General features: G+C 42.5%; 1 protein-coding gene across 1 annotated transcript in view; it reads right to left on the bottom strand.

Moving 5' to 3' along the window:
* Window positions 1-15197, bottom strand: part of Rab5a (RAB5A, member RAS oncogene family) — a 32690-nt gene extending 17493 nt beyond the window's left edge. Inside the window, exons 1-2 of the mRNA XM_048355948.1 lie at window positions 14834-15197; window positions 11056-11311 (exon numbers count right to left, since the gene is read on the bottom strand). Of these exons, the coding sequence (XP_048211905.1) occupies window positions 11056-11218 (163 nt within the window). The 5' untranslated portion in view covers window positions 11219-11311; window positions 14834-15197. The remainder of the gene's footprint in view (window positions 1-11055; window positions 11312-14833) is intronic.
* Window positions 15198-18538: the final 3341 nt, after the last annotated feature.

Raw genomic sequence — 18538 nt, 5'->3', positions numbered from 1 at the left:
TTTTTGCTCAAGGCTAGCACTCTACCACTTGAGCCACAGCACCAATTCTGGCCTTTTCTATATATGTGGTGCTGAGGAATCGAACCCTGGGCTTCATGTATGTGAGACAAGCACTCTACCACTAGGCCATATTCCCAGCCCTCTTTTCTTTTTTTTCTCCAGTCCTGGAGCTTGAACTCAGGGCCTACACATTGTCTCTTAGCTTCTTTTGCTAAGGCTAGCACTCTACTGCTTGAGTCACAGTGCCCTTCCAGCCTTTTCTGTCTATGAGGTACTGAGGAATTGAACTCAGAGAGCTTCATGCATTCTAGGCGAGCACTCTATTACTAAGCCACATTCCCAGCCCCTTAACTTTCTATTTTTTGGGGCAAGCCTCTATGTAGACTGTAGGTATGTGACAGCATGTCCTACTTGACACTTGACCTTAAAAGAATAGCCATACATAGTGAGACCAAAGGAGGATACTCTTAGGGTTAGGAACCTAAAGGCAGAATGCCTCTGTACTTCTGAACATATAAAATGACACTTATTAAAATTAAAAAAGAGAGATGTCAGAAAAAAGAGATATCTATCACCTATCTATGATCTACCAGAAGGCAATCAACTAACAAGGACATACGTTAGTCTCATGTCACCAGCTGAGATTTACCACACTAGGTACTTCTGAGAGCACGCTGATGTACAAACATTGTTTTACTCCATTATACTGACTGAACTGGGCAACTTCTGAGCCAAGAACCTGTGCTTATCTCAAAGGAGAAACAACCAAGGGCTGGGAATATGGCTTAGTAGTAGAGTGCTTGTCTAGCATTCATGAAGTCCTGGGTTTGATTCCTCAGTACCACATAAACAGAAAAAGTCAGAAATGGCACTGTGGCTCAAGTGATAGAGTGCTAGCCTTGAGCAAAAGAAGCTCAGGGACAGTACCCAGGCCCTGAGTTCAAGTCCAGGACTGGCCAGAACAAAACAAAACAAACAAAAACCTTCTGAAATACATGATGAAGCCAGTGCCCAGGTTATTTTGCAAAAAAAAAAAAAAAAAGCTTTCCCATTTCCTGGCTCAAAACAAGACCATGGTGCCTACTTTAATAAAGATCTCCCAGATTGTAAGCATTAATGGCCTTGAAAGTGACTCTTTCATGCTTAGCATTAAGAATATGAAGGACTTTAGGACACAGGGAATAACTGTAGGCCCCAGCACGCAGGGAGATGAGAGGACAATGACATTATCTCCATACAGCCTGGGCTACAAGGCAAGACCAGATATGCAAAAAAGAGAAACAGAAAAAAAAAAAAGAAAGAAAAAAGAAAACCTAAGGTATCAATTACAGGAAACCTGTAAAGCCAGAACCTAATTGTCTACGGCAAGCAACTCCCAAAGAAATGGGAGAATGGAGTGCACTAAGAGAAGTCATAACGACTGGACTCCTTTAAAAGCCCGGCATTAGACACAACTTCTTTTTGGTTCTATAGCTAAACCTCAAAAACTATGTTACAGAAATAACTCGAGGAAGAAAATTCTAAAATGATATTCATGGTTGGTTACCTAAAACTGCAAACAAAAAAGTGTCCAACAGTAGGGCTGGGGGTGTAGCTCAAAGGTAAGATGCTTGTCTAACATGCATAAGGCCCTGAAGGGAAGGGCAATAGTCAAAAACAACGTAATTATAAAAAATGAGATTAAGTTACTAAAATAAAAACAAGCAAATACTGAGCAATTTCACCATTAACAAATAACATGTAGGAGTTCTAGCTGCCAATCCAAACTGAGGTCCCAACAGTCACACCAACTGCTAGACATGTTAAGATGATTCAGCTACAGAGCAAATGAAAACCTCTTACAAAACCCCAAATCCTAAGATGATAAAATGGTTTTAAGTCTAGGTTTACCGTTGATTTCTCAGGAACAGATAACTAGAACAGTATTAAACAATAAAGTATGTTACAAAGTAGGTCTGATAGGTTTCAAATTTTATCAGACATACTGTAGTATTTCAATTTTTGTAAAAGGGAAGAATGCGCAAACCTGAGTAAAAACAACCTTCAAGGATAAACAAGGTGACATTATCTCTGGAGAAAGGAACACAGGCTAACAGATAGGGAGACATCACTGTTAACTAAAATGATGCATGTAGATAAGCATAGAAGTGAAAACACTGAAGCCAGGTACTGCTGGTGGCTTGTACCTGTAATCCTAGCTACTCTGGAGGCAGAGATCAATTAAAACTGTGGTTTGAGGCCAGCACAGGCATAAAAAAGTGACCTCTACCTCAACAGTTGATAGCAGTGGCACACATGCTTGTCATCCTAGCGATATGAAGACTGAGAGCAGGAGGATCATGGTTTCATGCTAGCCCCCAAATAAACATGAGACCTCATTTCAAACTGAACAGAGATGGGCACCATTGGTTCATATCTGTAACCCTAGTTACTCCAGAGACTGATATCTGAGGATCAAGGTTCCAGCCCAACTCTGGCAGCAAATACCACGAAACTCTTGTCTCCAATTAGCTAGCAAAAAAGCTAGAGCTGTGGCTCAAGTGATAAAGTGCTAGCCTTGACCAGAAAAGCTCAGAGACAGTGTCTAGGTCCTAAGTTCAAGTCCCAGGACCAGCACACAAAAGACCTGGATGAGTGATATGTGCCTGTTATCCTAAGTAAGCTGTGTAAACAGATGTATCACCATACAGTCTGGCCTGGGCATACATGTAAGACACTATTCAGAAAAACTAAAGGCAAAAGAGGGTAGAGGGGTGTGGCTCGAGAGGTAAAGCACCTGTCTACTAAGTGCAAAGTCCTAAGATCAAAAAAAGGGATATTAAGGGCTGGGAATATGGCCTAGTGGTAAGAGTCCTTGACTCGTATACATTAAGCCCTGGGTTTGATTCCCCAGCACCACATATAGAGAAAACGGCAGAGTGCTAGCCTTGAGCAAAAACAAGCCAGGGACAGTGCTCAGGCCCTGAGTCCACGCCCCAGGACTGGCAACAAAAAACAAAACAAATATATAAGGGATATTAACTTGGAGACATGTGTCATTACATTTTTATCTATATCTGCTGGCCTTCATTTATTTATTCTGTAGTGCTGGGCCTCATGCATCCTAAGTAAGCCTTATACTATTGAGGTAAATATCCTTTAACCCCCAATTTTACATTTCACACAATTTTCTTTAAGCAATATACAAAGAGGCTAATATCTTCCGAATATTATATAACACAGCGCGCTTGTCACGTGTATAGTAATTAGATTTTCTAGTCTGATATATTTCTTGCAAAGGAAAGCACACACACACACACAATTCCAGAGTAAGTGTTACACTGAATAAAGATGTTTTGAATTCCAACAGTACTTAGTACCAAGACCTCAGGCAAACCACTTAAGTTATTGCTGCAGTTTGCTTTTATTTGAAGTTGGTATAAATATTAGCTATGGTAAAATAGGAGCTTGTGAAAATGTCGTATAAAATCTGTGAATGCATCTGCTAAATAAATATGATCATTTTAAGTATCCTGTGTTAATATCAGCCTGTATCTCTGTGAAGTCATATTTCTACAACTTACTTGGAAATGCAAAAAAAAAAAAAAAAAAAAAGAATTCCACTAGGTGGAATATTCACTGGCATTACTTTCATGTAAAGACAAAAAGAAATGTTTTCATCCAGGCCTGTTGTCATATATCTGTAATCCTAGAACTTGAGAAAATGGGGTAGAGTGTGTTTGAGATCAGTCTGGAATATGTAGTGAATTCCAAGTGAGCCTGGGCTTCACAGCGGATCTTATCTCAAAATAAAAGCGGACAAGGGGCTAGGAACGGTGGTATACCCACAGCTACTTGAAAGGTAGTCTGAGGCCAGCCTAGTAGTTAGCATGAGATTATTGGAAATGAAACTAAAAGCAAAAGGACCAGGGGCATGGTTCATTTAAGTGGTAGTATTTGATAAGCAAACCTTTCCCAGTACCACAAACACACCCTAAAACAAAACAGAAGCAAATCCAACACCTCAAAAATAGCAGATGACAGATCAGTGATAAAGAGAGCTTGCCTATCATATGCAAAGGCCCGTTTGATCCCCCACATCTTCCACCTTCAAAGAAACAAAAAAAGAAAATAAAAAGATGGCAGTGGCCAGGTGCCTGCAGATGGCTCATGCCTGTAATCTTAGCTACTCAGGAGGCTGAAATATGAGGATCATGGTTTGAAGCCACTCTATGAGACGCATCTCCAATTAACCATCAAAAAGCCAGATGTAAAGCTGTGTTTCAAGTGGTACAGTACTAGTTTGGAACAAGTGAGCTCATGGACAGTGCCCAGGCCCTAATTTCAAGCCCCATGACCAGCATCCAAAAAAATTCCAAAACAAAAATAAAAACGCCTAAATTATTGTTTGTTCATCCTACTTTAAATTGCAAATTATATTTTGAAGTATTTGCAAAGCACTCAGATTATTTTCAAAAGTTCAATATGATCAGCAATATTCTGATCTTGATTTTAATAAATACCTACAGTTTATGCTCACATCTAGATGGCTAATCATGTGAAAAAAATTTTTTAAAAAAGAGCTGGGCATGGGTAGTCCACTCCTACCTAATCCTAACTACTCAGGAGGCTGAGATCTGAGGATCACAGTTCAAAGCTACCCTGGCAAGAAAGTCTGTGAGACTTTAACTGCCAAAAAAAAAAAAAAGCCAGAAGTGGAGATGTGGCTCAAGTGGTAGAACACTAGCTTTGAGCATAAAAGCACAAGGAAAGCACTCATGTCCTGAGTTCAAGCCCCAGAATGGCAAATTAAAAAAAAACAACTCAAAATCAAAAACCTGTAGATGCTTTTCTCTTAGACACCCCCATTCTCCACATTCTTGTGGACAAGTTTCTCAATGGTGCCTAAATTAGTTAACTCAGATTGTGTCATAAACAAAATTAACATCAGATTATTTTATGTCCTAAAAGGGAAAAGAATCAGTACTCGGGGCTGGGGATATGGCCTAGTGGCAAGAGTGCTTGCCTCGTATACATGAAGCCCTGGGTTCGATTCCCCAGCACCACATATACAGAAAATGGCCAGAAGTGGTGCTGCGGCTCAAGTGGCAGAGTGCTAGCCTTGAGCAAAAAGAAGCCAGGGACAGTGCTCAGGCCCTGAGTCCAAGGCCCAGGACTGGCAAAAAACAAACAAACAAACGAAAAGAATCAGTACTCAAGAATTTCTCATGATTTCAAGTCTGAATTATTTTTTTCACACGTGACTTAGATTTGTAATCCTATCTACTCAGAAGGCTGAGATCTAACAATTAAGGTGTGAAGTCAGGCCCAGCAGGAAAATCTGTGAGACTCTTGTCTCCAATGAACCAGCAAAAAGATGGAGGTGAAGGTAACTCAAATGGTAGAGTACCAGCCTTGAATGAAAAAGATAAGGAACAGTGTGCAGGCCCTGAATTCAAGCCCTAGTACCTGCAACACCCCTAAAAAAATTAGCTTTTCCTTTCTGAGGTTCTGGAACTGAACACTTGTCCTTACACATGCTAAGTACTCTACAAGTAAGCTACACCATGAGTTCATATCCTTATTTAATCCATTAAAAGCGAACAAACATCTTTCCTATCTTACAGTATCCACCCACTTACTTGAACCCAATTGCCTTTTATGTGCCTTTCAATGTATCTACAAGGTCAATTGCCCACAAACTTAATCAGAACATAGAGAACCAGAAAGCTTTGCAGCAAAGGTAGACTGAACAGAGCCAGAACAGATCTCACAATGGCCCAGCATAAAATCTTATACAAACTGACTTCTCTTCAGAACGTAACTGAGAAACCCTTCTTCTAAACTTTTTTTCCCCCTTATTGTCAAAGTGATGTACAGAGAGAGAAGTTACAGTTTCATAGGTTAGGCCTTGGGTACATTTCTTCTTCTAGACTTTTAACATGTATCTTTTAACTCACACAAAAAGTATAGTATCTTCAAAACATTTTTCCCCGTAAACTAAAACATATACTAAATCAAAAGTAAATAATCTCAACACTGCGGGTTTTTGTTGTTTTGTGTTTGTTTTTGGCCAATCTTGGAGCTTGAACTTAGGGCCTGGGCACTGTTCCTGAGCTGCTTTTGCTCAAGGCTAGTAGCAATCTACCACTTGAGCCGTATAGCTCTACTTCTGGCTTTTTCTGTATATGTGGTAGTGAGGAATTGAACCTGGCTTTTTCTGTGTATGTGGTAGTGAGGAATTGAACCTGAGGCTTCATGCACATTAGGAAAACACTCTACCACTAAGTCACATTTCCAGCCCCGCTATAATTTTATTATTTTTTGTATACGTGGTACTGAGGAATCGAACCCAGGGACTCATGCATGCTAGGCACTAAGCCATCTCAATACTTTGAAAGGCTGAGGCAGGAGGATTGTGAATTTGAGGCCAGGTAGGAGAGACAGCAAGTTTCAGCTAGTCTGAGCTACACAGTAAGCCCTTGCTCTAAAACAAAACTAAATGAAACAAAACATGCTGCTCAATAATTGTAGTTAATCTCTGGTTCTTGTTCTTAAAGTGCCTTTAACCATGTGCAAGATAAGCATGTTGGCCCAGGCTTATAACCCAAACACTGAAAAGTTTGCAGCAACAAGATCAGAACTATGAGGCCAGCCTGAGTTGCATAGTAAATTCCAGCTGGAATTCAATGAGAGCCTGCCTGAAAGACAAACAACAAACTCTGGCACTATTTAAATGTTTTGATTCAACATGGGAATGCATACTTTAGTAAGTTCCTCAAAGCTAGTGCCTAGTAATGCATATGTGCTGTGGAACAGAAACATCCATAGAGCCAATACTCTAGCCAATGCTCAAAAATCACAGCTTCTAGACTGGGAGCATGGCTCAAATGGCAGTGCTGAGGCTGAGTTCAAAACTCAGTACCACAAAAACAAAACAAAACAACAACAAAATACAACCCAAAACCCAACACCATCAACAAAAGAAATTCTATCATCTAAAGTTTACATTTTCCTGGTTCGTACACAGAAAATTAAAATTAGTATCAAACATTTCCCTGAAAACAAAGAAAAAGAATTGTCTGTAGGCTACTTCACTGTGTATTCCAAACAATACTGAGGACCCATTCATGTATAAATATTTAAATGTCTTAATTGTGTGTGTGTGTGTGTGTGTGTGAGAGAGAGAGAGAGAGAGAGAGAGAGAAATTCTAGAAATCTTTCAAGTTTTCAGGCATTCAAGATGTTAAGTGAAGCCAGGTGCCAGTGGCTCACACCTGTAATCCTAGCTACTCATGAGGCTGAGATCTGAGTATCATGGTTCAAAGTGAACCCAGGCAGAAAAGTCCCTATGAGACTTTTTATCTCCAATTAATCACCAGAAAACCGGAAGTGGCTCAAAGTGGTAGAGTGCTGGCCTTGCTTGAGCTGAAGAGCTTGGGGACAGAGCCCAGGCCCAGAGTTGAAGCCCCATAACTGACAAAAAAAAAATAAAAAATGTTAAGTGCAAGAAAGCTAGCCCTACCATCCAACAAGGACCTAGATGAACAGCTAAGCCTAGGGATAAGGAAATAATTAAGGAAGACAACCTTTGGTGCTCAATACTTCATTAACATCCTGGTTAATTTTAGGCAAACAACAGGAATATAAATATAATGTAGACTTTAAACTACTACAAACAAGCTAGAACTTCTCAAATTACAAATCCTGCCACCAATCTACCTAACCTAATCAAGAGTGGTCAGTAAGTATATAAAAACAAGGATTCTTAAATCAAGTTACCATTTTTAGGCAGAATCACACAACTACAGATGGTCCTAGCACTGACAATTCAACACTGCAGCATGATTTCTACCTCAGAACACAGTAAAATGAGGACAAAAAACTTAAGTGTTCCCAGAGTTCAAGCCCCACGACCAACCAAAAAAACAAGACAAAACGTTTCAGTGTTTCAGGACAGATTATATATCTGCATTTCTTCCTGGTCCTAGGGCTTGAACTCTGGGTTTGGGCACAGTCCTTGAGCTCCTTTTGTACAAGGCTAGCACTTTACCACCACTTAAGCCACAGTGCCACTTCCAGCTTTTTCTGTGATTAATTGGAGATAAGAGTCTCACAGGATAGTCCGTGAGACTGTCTTTCAATCGAGATCCTCAGATCTCAGCCTCTGGAGTAGCTAGGATTATAAGTGTAAACCACCAGTGCCTGGCTTAGGACAGTAATATCACTAGACATGAAGTCAAGTAATAAAAACAAAACTGAAATGCAAAAACAGTTGACCAGGTACATTTGTTAGATAACCTTCCATCACATATCAGTTAAAACAAAAAACCCACACTACTTACAAGGTAGATACCTTTGATATTGATTATTTTTAGCTGAAATACTGAGATCCTTAAATGCTTAGGATCTACGCTCGTGGCTAAATGCAAAGAGCTGTTAGCAAAGGGCATTAAAAAACTACTCTCTCTGGGCCTGTGGTAGTGCACTCCTGTAATGCCCACACTTAGGAAGCTAAGGCAGGAGGATTGCTAGTTTGAGTCTAGCAATGGGTACAAATGGGTACACAGTGAGACCCTGTCTCAAGCAAACAAAAAGAAACAGATTTCAGTTGTCACTATTTTAACTCGCATAGAAACAAATCAGCACACTGAAAAAGTATATTCAACAACCATTAACAGAGAAATTTGCATATACATCCCTTTTAGACAGTCAGATTTAATGTGTAGAACCAGAAAACAATGAGACTTCCTATACAGTAACAAAACTTCATGAAAAACTTAGACATCTGACTAGTATTGCACAGAATATGTAAACAAGGACTGATTACCAAAAACAAACAGAATTCTCAGGCCCCTAGAAGTTTCTCAGGCATTCAGTATATACTAAGGTGTGTGAATTAAGACTCTTTATTATTTTAAATGTAGATGATAAAAAAGGAGCACACAGCCAAATCCTAAAGCTTTTTAGCCAAGGGCATTTAACCCAGAATGCCTATGTACTGTAGGAAATGTTGCCACTGGCAGTCAAATGGCTTAAAGTGCAAAGATATGACCTAGCAGGTTTTTAAAGTTCTATTAGACAGGCCAAGTGTATTTGTACTAAGCTGCTTCTGGAAACAGCTTTCCTGGGAGATACCATTCCATTACTCACTAAAAGGAAACTTTTGTTGTTGGTGGTCTTGGGGCTTGAACTCAGAGTGTGGACACTTCCTGAGCTTTTTTGCTCAAGGCTAGCACTCTACCACTTTGAGCCACATCACCACTTCTTTTTTTTTTTTGGCCAGTCCTGGGCCTTGGACTCAGGGCCTGAGCACTGTCCCTGGCTTCTTCCCGCTCAAGGCTAGCACTCTGCCACTTGAGCCATAGCGCCGCTTCTGGCCGTTTTCTGTATATGTGGTGCTGGGGAATCGAACCTAGGGCCTCGTGTATCCGAGGCAGGCACTCTTGCCACTAGGCTATATCCCCAGCCCACATCACCACTTCTTAAAAAGTAAACTTTTAAAGGTTTATAATACACTGCTCCTTTTCTTTGGTGCTGGTACTGGGGCTTGAACTTGGGCCTCGGCACTCTGAGCTTTTGTTTTTATTTAAGGCTTTACCACTTGAGTTATATCTCTACTGCCTTTTGCAGTTAATTGGTTAAGAATCCAGATGTTCTTGCCTGTTCCAGCTTAGATCACAGCCTAAGGAGCTAGGAGTAAAGGGGAGATCCACCATCAGCCATAAACATTATCATTAACATTTTTAAAAAGTCAAGTTTTCAACTCAAAAGCCCCATGACAAAGAATTTCTGATGCTATGCAATTATAAAATCCAGTAAAACAATATGAACCCTAATACAATAGCTCATGATTATCATTATACTGGTAAGTCAATTAAAATGGAAAACACCACTTAACTAGATAAAATGGTTCTGTAATTTATCTTACCACAAGAGTCCAAGATTATAAATAACAATTGTCAAATTGCTTATGACCATACAGTAAATGCACTAAGTTTTGTTTCTGAAAAATACACTATAATGAGTATATCTGTTGTACTTCAAAAGACTTTCTACAAGTTTAGGGCTGAAATATATTCTCAAATATATTAAATGCATGCGGGCACGCACGCAAACACACACAAACACACACATACCCTTTGGAAAACTTTGTGTTAAAAAGCATCATCTCACTTTGTATCTGAGATTTAGATCTAAAAGAAGCTCTTTTTCCCCAGTGCTATGTAATGTTTCTTTGATAAAATCTAATTATTGAATTTTCAGCCTTCTTTTGACAACTACATAGTTGTCTCTTCTTCTGGTCCTGAATCTTCCTTCTCTCTCATCTCTCTATACTAGTATGGTTACTGCTTGCAAGGCTTACTCTATCTTGTCCTCTTCTCTTATCTATTTTTCTAGCTCCCATTTTCTTATTATGTGTCTTTACACACATTATTTATCCTTTCTAATCACTTATCCTAGTAACATTTTTACATGTATATCCTAGTGACATTAATTTTACAAAATGGTACAACTAACTTACAAATAGCCCAGTTATATATAATTAAAATCTAAGGTTAAGGGGCTGGGGATACAGCCTAGTGGCAAGAGTGCCTGCCTCGGATACACGAGGCCCTAGGTTCGATTCCCCAGCACCACATATACAGAAAACGGCCAGAAGCGGCGCTATGGCTCAAGTGGCAGAGTGCTAGCCTTGAGCGGGAAGAAGCCAGGGACAGTGCTCAGGCCCTGAGTCCAAGGCCCAGGACTGGCCAAAAAAAAATCTAAGGTTAACTCTCTTCAGTTTAAAGACGATAAACTAGAAGCTTATTTTTAAAACGTATTTCTTGGAATACTGACTATATGCATAGTTATATCTATATTTTAGCTATAGTACAACCATGTTGGGGTTAACCAGAAAATCATGTAGTTTTTATTCTAACAAAAATCAAGGTTAAGAATCAAGGCATGAAATCTACTGAAAGTTATTTGTTCCTTGTAGTATAGTTTTTCATAATCACGCAACTGAACACCAACGTATTTATTACCATATGTTTCAATTAAATGATGCAAAGAAAAAGGTAATAATCTCACCCCCAATGGTACTCTCTTGAAATTCATGAAATTGGCCTTTCACAAAACGTAGCACGAGGCTTGATTTGCCAACAGCAGATTCTCCCAGAAGTACTAGTTTGAACTGGCATATTTTATTTCCAGTATTTGGCCCATTGGGTCTTGTTGCTCCTCGATTAGCCATATCCAAATTTGGAAGAAGTCCCTAATTTCACAGTGCTAAATGAACTTCCAGGATGCAAGGTATCAATTTTTTTCTTTCTGAAGGTAAAGAAACCTGTAAAGAAACAAATTAAATATACAAATCACTAAAACAAAGCAGACCCAGCACTAATCACTATAGTGAGTTTTGCCCATAGCACATTAATATATGGTACTTATTCTACTGGACATTTAATTTCATTTGCTTTATTTCACTACCTTTTAAAGGAAATCAACTTAAAGGCATAAGATTGGAACACAAATTTTCAGTTTCTTTGGTTTTAGGTTTTTTGTTCTTTTTAGCTAAATTTCATAACAGGGTTTGGCAGCGATAGTCTAGGGTGGCTGAGGCAGGAGCATCTCAAATTCAAGACTAATTTGGGATATGTGGACAGACCGTTTATGTTAAAAAAAAAAAGTTAAAAGACTTGATTCTGTGCCAAGTAATGTTTTAGGTACATAATATAGCCACTCAACAATATTCAGTATGTACTATCACAATCTTTATAAATAAATAAAGACAGGAACAAAAAGGCCCATTTGATTGAAGTCATACAGTAGTGTGACAGAAGTAAGATGGTGCCTAGACAATCTAGAAGGTGACTCAAGAGTTTACATTCTGGAGCTGGAGATGTGGCTCAAGTGGTAAAGCAGTTGCCTGGCAAGTACAGAGTCCTCAGTCCAAATCTTAAGTACTGTCAAAAAAAGCTGAGGTTTAGAGCCACATTACTTGGGTTAAAATTATTTGAGGAATCCTAATATATGGAAAACGTTTAAATAGAAATGAAGGCCTCAGTTAAGTGATGCTTTTCATTTAACACTTCCTGTTTCCTCATGTACTTACTCCACATAAGGAAATGTTAACAATAGCTATAGAGTGAATTAATAGTAAATTTACTTACACAAACTGCAAAATGTTTGTAGCTTTTGCACTTAAAATATTTATGCTATTATTTAGTTTTTTGATTTTTTTTTTTTTTTTTACCCCTGGTCATGGGGCTTAAACTCAGGGCCTGGGCTCCATCTGCGCCTCTCTGTGCTCTACCACTTGAGCCACTGTGTCACTTCCAGCCTTTTCTGTTTATGTGGCCCTGAGGAATCGAACCCAGGGCGTCATGCATGATAAACAAGTGCTCTACCACTAAACCGCATGCCCAGTCCCAGTTTTTGTTTTGTTTTGTTGGTTGTAGGGCTTGAACTCTAGGGCCTGGGTATTGTCCCTGGGCTCTTCAACTCAAGGCTAGTGCTCTACCACTTCTAGTTAACTGGTGATAAGAGTCTCACAGACTTTCCTGCCAGTGATGGCTTTGAACCATGATCCTCGGATCTCAGTCTCCCGAGTAGCTAAGATTACAGGGGTAAGCCACCAGTGTCCAACTCTCAGACTCAGTTTTTTGAGACAGGATCTCACTGTGTAGCACAAGTGGGTGATCCTCCTGATTCAGCTTCCCAAGTGATGGGATTACTCACAAATCAATCTTACTCACAAATCAATCTTAGCAGTTTGTCATCTTTAATCAAACTATTTTTACATTCTTAGTAGTAAAATATGTATCATCCTGTACGATTCCTTTCTTAACCTTCCTACATTTTAGCTGGGACCTCACAGGAATTTGCTACTCCATATAATTCAAGTTTATACAAGAAACCCCCTTGAAAATAAACATATCCATGTTGCCAATAGGTACTGGCATATTTATAGATGAAATGATAACTCTGATCTGCTTCCACCACCATCCCACCTCACTTGCAAAAACACACCAGATTTTAAAGTCTAATCCAAGTTATATTAATTCTATTGGGGTAAATTCTTTAATTTCTGAGTCTTTATTTCACAATATCTAATGTGCATAGCTAATTTGAGAATGAAGGGATAATACATGGAAACCTTTTGATACAGTGCCTACCACAGAGCAGTGATTACAACTGGCAATTAAAATGGTTCACTAATGAGATAATGCTCACACATCAATAGACTATCATGTAGATAATGTAACAACATACCTTCAGGAACACATACTATCAATTTATAAACACTTGCCACTTATTTATCTACAGAACAGAAATGGCTTATCTAGGACAACTAGATGGTCCTTTTAGAATTTTAGGGAATACATTAGATTCCCATAGAAAAGCCAAGTTTCTAAGTTAGTTTTGAGTTATAAAGTCCAGAGCTTGGGAGGGGGTGTGTGTGTGCATGCCAGTCCTGGAGCTACACCTCAGGGCTTGAACACTTTAGTTTTGCTATAGGTTAGCACTCTTATCACTAGGGCCTCAGCTCCCCTATCAACTTTTTTTTTTGTAGTTAACAGGAGATAAAACGTCCCACAGGGTTTACTGCCTGGACTGGCTTTGAAACACTATGATCCTCTGATCTCAGCCTCCTGGGGTAGTTCACAGGCATGAACCACTGCTCAAAGCTTGTTTTAAAGCTACTGCAACATGATTACTCCTAGAGATCTACAACAGGAAATAAACCAAATTTTATGAAGGTAAAAATTACACCCAGGGGCTGGAGATGCAGCTCAGTGTAGCACTTGCTTAGAATGTAGGAGGCTCTGGGTTTAATATCCAGCACTACTTTAAAAAGGGGGGGGGGGAAGCAATCACTTGTATTTGCTCATTAAACTTTTTTCCCCCAAAAACAAAGCCTTTGCAGAAATATGCATTCTGGGTCTTATAGAAATAAAGGAGTTTTCTACATAATCATCTTAGGTATTCTTTGATCAAAAAAAATTTCCTAGGCACTTGATTTGTGCCAGGCACTCTTTTAGTGTACTTTGCTTACAACTCAAATAACCTAGGTATTACGTTAAGCCCGCGTCTTCCCAGAGGTGTATACGAAGGTGCTATTTTTCTTATTACATGCAAGGGTAAGACTGATTCAGCATTTTGATGCCACTCGGACAAGACAGGCTCTAAGTACGTGAATTATGCTAGTAAGTCTCAAGGGGTAACCAGTTTGCAGAGGGGAATAGCAGAGCAGATTTCCATGAAAGGGGTGCGGCGGCCTGGTGATCCCGAATTGCTTTTAAAGCCAGGGCTCACCCACAACCTCCCATAGATGACACAAGACGCTCTGACGGGCCAGTGTAGACGAACGAACCTCCCAACCGTTTGCATGACCCATCTTTGCAAATCGGGGGTGGGCGGAGTTCCCCACATTCACACCTGCCAAGGGAGTCTCTAGGAGTCTAGCTTTGAGTGCCTGGACCAGCAGAACTCAACCAGGCCCTGCCATCGCCCTCCCAAGCCGCCTCCCGAACCCAGTCTGGCCTGGATGGAGACCCCAAGACTGAGACCAGGCGGGGATCGCGGCCTCTAGGGCTCTCCCCACGGCGCCATCTTGAGAAGGGAAGAGGATGACAATTTCAGCTGGTCTCCCCACCCCCACCACACACACGCCCCAATTCCGAGCTCCACAGCTCCCGGAGGGATGAGTCTCTGGGCCAGGCTGGACAAGACTCCAGGATCCCGGGTTCAGAAGGTGGTCGCGAGTGCGGCAAGGTGGAAAGCTGGGTGCGGGCCGGGCCGCGGGCAAAGCTGGGATCCGGGGCTCACTCCGCGCACGCACGGCGAGGGGCGTCGGCTCGGTTACCTGTGCGGGGCCGAAGCGTCCCGGGAGCGAAGCCCCGGCGTGGCCCGGAGGACGGACGAGGCCCGAGCGGCGGTGGCGGTGGCGGTGGCGTCTCCTCCCGGCGCCTCTCGCCTCACACTGGACGCGGCGGGGCTCGAGCCGCGGTGCCGCCCCTGCCGGGCTCCGTCTCCGCCTCTCTCCGCTCCGCCTTCCTCCTTCCTTTCCCCTCCTCCGCCGTCACCGCCGCAGCCGCGGGCGCGACTGCCGAGTCTAGACTAGTTCTTCCTCCTCCTCCTCCTCCTCCACCTCCCTCCACGGCCTCCTCCCCTCACGCCAGCCGCGGGCTCCCTCACGAAACCAAAACACAAACACTCAAGCCCCAGCGCTGCAGCCACTTCCGCTGCTCGGCGCACCCGTCCCGCCGCCACGTCGCTGCACGCAGCGAGTCACGCTCCTTCGTCACTTCCGGTCGTCGCCTTCTCCGCCCGCCCCATCCGTTCCGTCGCCCCCTTTTTCTCGGTTTCCCAAGGCTGGGTCGGGGCGAAGGGGCAGCGGGGTGGGGGAGGTGTCGCTGGGAGGGGCGGGGAGGGGAAGGGGAGAGGGAAAAGGGAGAGGGTGTCACGTGACTCCCACGAGCCGCTCGAGTGAGAGGCGGCCGCCCTCCCTCGGCTCCCGGGTGCCTCCCTCCCGGGTCGAGGCGCCCCGCCCCACCCTCGGCAGCGCCATTGTTATCTAGGAGGGGACGGCGGGGCCTGGCGGGGCCTGGCGGGACGCCCGGGGCGGGGGCGCGGGCGCGTCCCGGGGACGACGTAGGGTCCTTTTGCTGTTGGCCTGTGGTCGGTGGGCGGTGAGGTTTCCTCTGAATATTCTCTCACAGATATTCCACCTCCTCTCAACTCTCAGTCCTGCTGACCCCGCAGATGGGCGTGGGTGAGGGTTTTATCCGTCAGTGGACACCCCCGCCCAACATATTCCTGGGGGTCTGCGGGTGGATGGATCCTCAATCCCTGGGGATCGGCGGGTAGGTGGATCCTCATCTCCTGGGGGTCGGCGGGTGGGTGGATCCTCATCTGGGGTGGGGGTTGGGGAGAAAATTTAAGTCCTAAAGTAACTTTTATTCATAATTTCCTCATGAGAGTTATTGTCCTGTGCCTAAATCGGCGGAGATTATCCCGATCATTAGGAAACTCGCAGCCGGTCTCCCTTTAGGATATGAGGATATGCAGTGATCTTCCCCTGTGTAACCCGGTATTGAGTCCAGGGCGTAACAGACAGTCTTCGTGGTTGTGGAATGAATAACTGAATGGATGAGGCATGTTTGGCTTACTGGCCAAGAACTTAAGGCCGCAGTGATTGAGTAACTTGTGTGAGTGCACTGTTTGGTTGGTGAGGCTGGCTGGATTCTACCCTGCACTGGCTTCCAGTAGGAGGGCCATCCACAGTGCTCAGCACCCTCCACAGCAGATCTGCTTGGGACATGCCTCTCTGGGTAATAACCAACCCTTCGTCTCTGGCTAGGCATTCAAAACCAGGCACCACCTCCTTCCTCCCCGGAATTAATTTTCTAGAAGAACGTGAATTCATTTTGCTTCAGAATAAAGGCTACTTTTCAGCTTGTGATTTGTCATTTACAACCCTCTTTCATTGAAGTATACCTGCGCTAAGGTATCCTGTGGGTACCTTTCAACACTGGGCAATGAAGATAATTTGAGCCAGTCTTTCCCTAATTACCTAATTACCAGAAGAACAAAATGTGTCACATGTAAATAGAATCTGTGGCATTTTATCCCTAAGGACTTGTGCCAGTGTGATGTGCTAGTCATAGTAACAGGTTGTAGACAATCCCAGGAAGAATCAGGAAACAGGAAATATCAAATCCATTTTGTCATGTCAACAGCATGTCCTAAATCAAATCTATTCAACTCTAAACCAGCTTCCATTTAGTGACTGGCATGAATTGGCATGTCACCCAGACATGAGATGAACTATCATCCCTTATAACCTACCATTTTAAAAATGCCAGTCCTGGGGCTTAAACTTAGGACCTGGGCACTGTCCCAAGCTTTTGTGCTCTATCTACTACTTAAGCCGCAGATCCACTTCCAACTTTTTGGGGAGTTGGAAATAAGAGTCGTGTAGGCTTTCCTGTCCAGGCTGACTTTGAACCACCATCCTCAGTTCTCAGCCTCTTGAAAAGCTAGGATTAGAGGCATAAGGCATCAGTGCCTGCTATATAATCTGGCTTTATCACCAAACATTCTCTAAGTATCTGAATTTTAGGTCTAATCCTAAGGTGTGGATCATGGTTGCATTCTTTTAAACTGAAATCCACACTCCTGCCTGTTCAGTCCATTCCTTATATGTTAGCCAGTTACTCTCCTATTCAAAAATGCCTGAGAAGGGCTGGGGATATGGCCTAGTGGCAAGAGTGCCTGCCTCATATACATGAGGCCCTGGGTTTGATTCCCCAGCACCACATATACAGAAAATGGCCAGAAGTGGCGCTGTGGCTCAAGTGGCAGAGTGTTAGCCTTGAGCAGGAAGAAGCCAGGGACAGTGCTCAGGCCCTGAGTCCAGTCCCCAGGACTGGCCAAAAAAATAAAAAAACAAAAATGCCTGAGAAGCAGGAGGCTTGGGTTCCAATGGTTCTGCCCGCCTAGCAAGTTCAACACCCTGAATCCCCAGTAAAACACAGAAACACAAAATCTACTGATATCTCAATATTTGCTAACTGAAGTCTGAAGCTCTTTGACTTTAGTCCCAATTCATACACACAGAGTATGTATGCTGGTCCTGGGAACTGAGTCTGGATGGTGTCTGAGCTTTTTTGCTCAAGGCTAGAAGTCTAGCACTTTTGCCACAGCTCCACTTTGGCATTTTGCTGGCTAATTGGACATAAAGTCTCAGACCTTTCTGCCAGGCTGGATTCAAGCAGTGATTCTCAGACCTCAGCCTACTAGGTAATTATGATTACAGATGTGAACCACCAGTGCCCAATGTAATTTATTTTGCAGTTTCAACCTACAGAAGAAAAGCCATAGAGAATTTTACTGTATACAATGGTTCTAAAACATGCTGTATGTATTTCAGCTAGCCTATAGTACCTTGGTTTTTAAAGACACAGGTCATCAGTTTTGTATAATTTTTTTGCTAGTCCTAGGCTTGAACTCAGGGCCTGAGCACTGTCTCTGAGTTTCTTTTACTCAAGGTTAGCACTCTACCATGAGACATAGCACTACTTCTGGCTTTTTCTGCTTATGTGCTACTGAGAAATCGAACCCAGAGCTTCATGCATGCTAAGCAAGCACTCTACCACTAAGCCACATTCCCAGCCCCAGTTATGCATCATTTGAGTTTCACACAGAATACTTTGGTTATGTAACAGGAACCAGCAAATATTTAGTTCCATTTAGGATTAAATACATTTGGAATAAACATTTGACTTAAAATCTCACAATAGTTTTGGGGCTGGGAATATGGCCGAGCGGTAGAGTACTTGCCTTGCATACATGAATCCCTGGGTTCGATTCCTCAGCACCACATATATAGAAAAAGCCAGAAGTGGCGCTGTGGCTGTGGCTCAAGTGGCAGAGTGCTAGGCTTGAACAAAAAGAAGCCAGGGACAGTGCTCAGGCTCTGAGTCCAAGCCCCAGGACTAGCAAAAAAAAAAAAATCTCACTAGTAATATATTAGATATTGACATTTATGAGTCATTAGGAACTCCCT

This window comes from Perognathus longimembris, chromosome 10 (genome assembly GCF_023159225.1).
Source record: "Perognathus longimembris pacificus isolate PPM17 chromosome 10, ASM2315922v1, whole genome shotgun sequence".
NCBI lineage: Eukaryota > Metazoa > Chordata > Mammalia > Rodentia > Heteromyidae > Perognathus > Perognathus longimembris.
The sequence above is the reverse complement of the archived record's forward strand: the minus strand, read 5'-3'. Positions and strand labels throughout refer to the sequence as shown.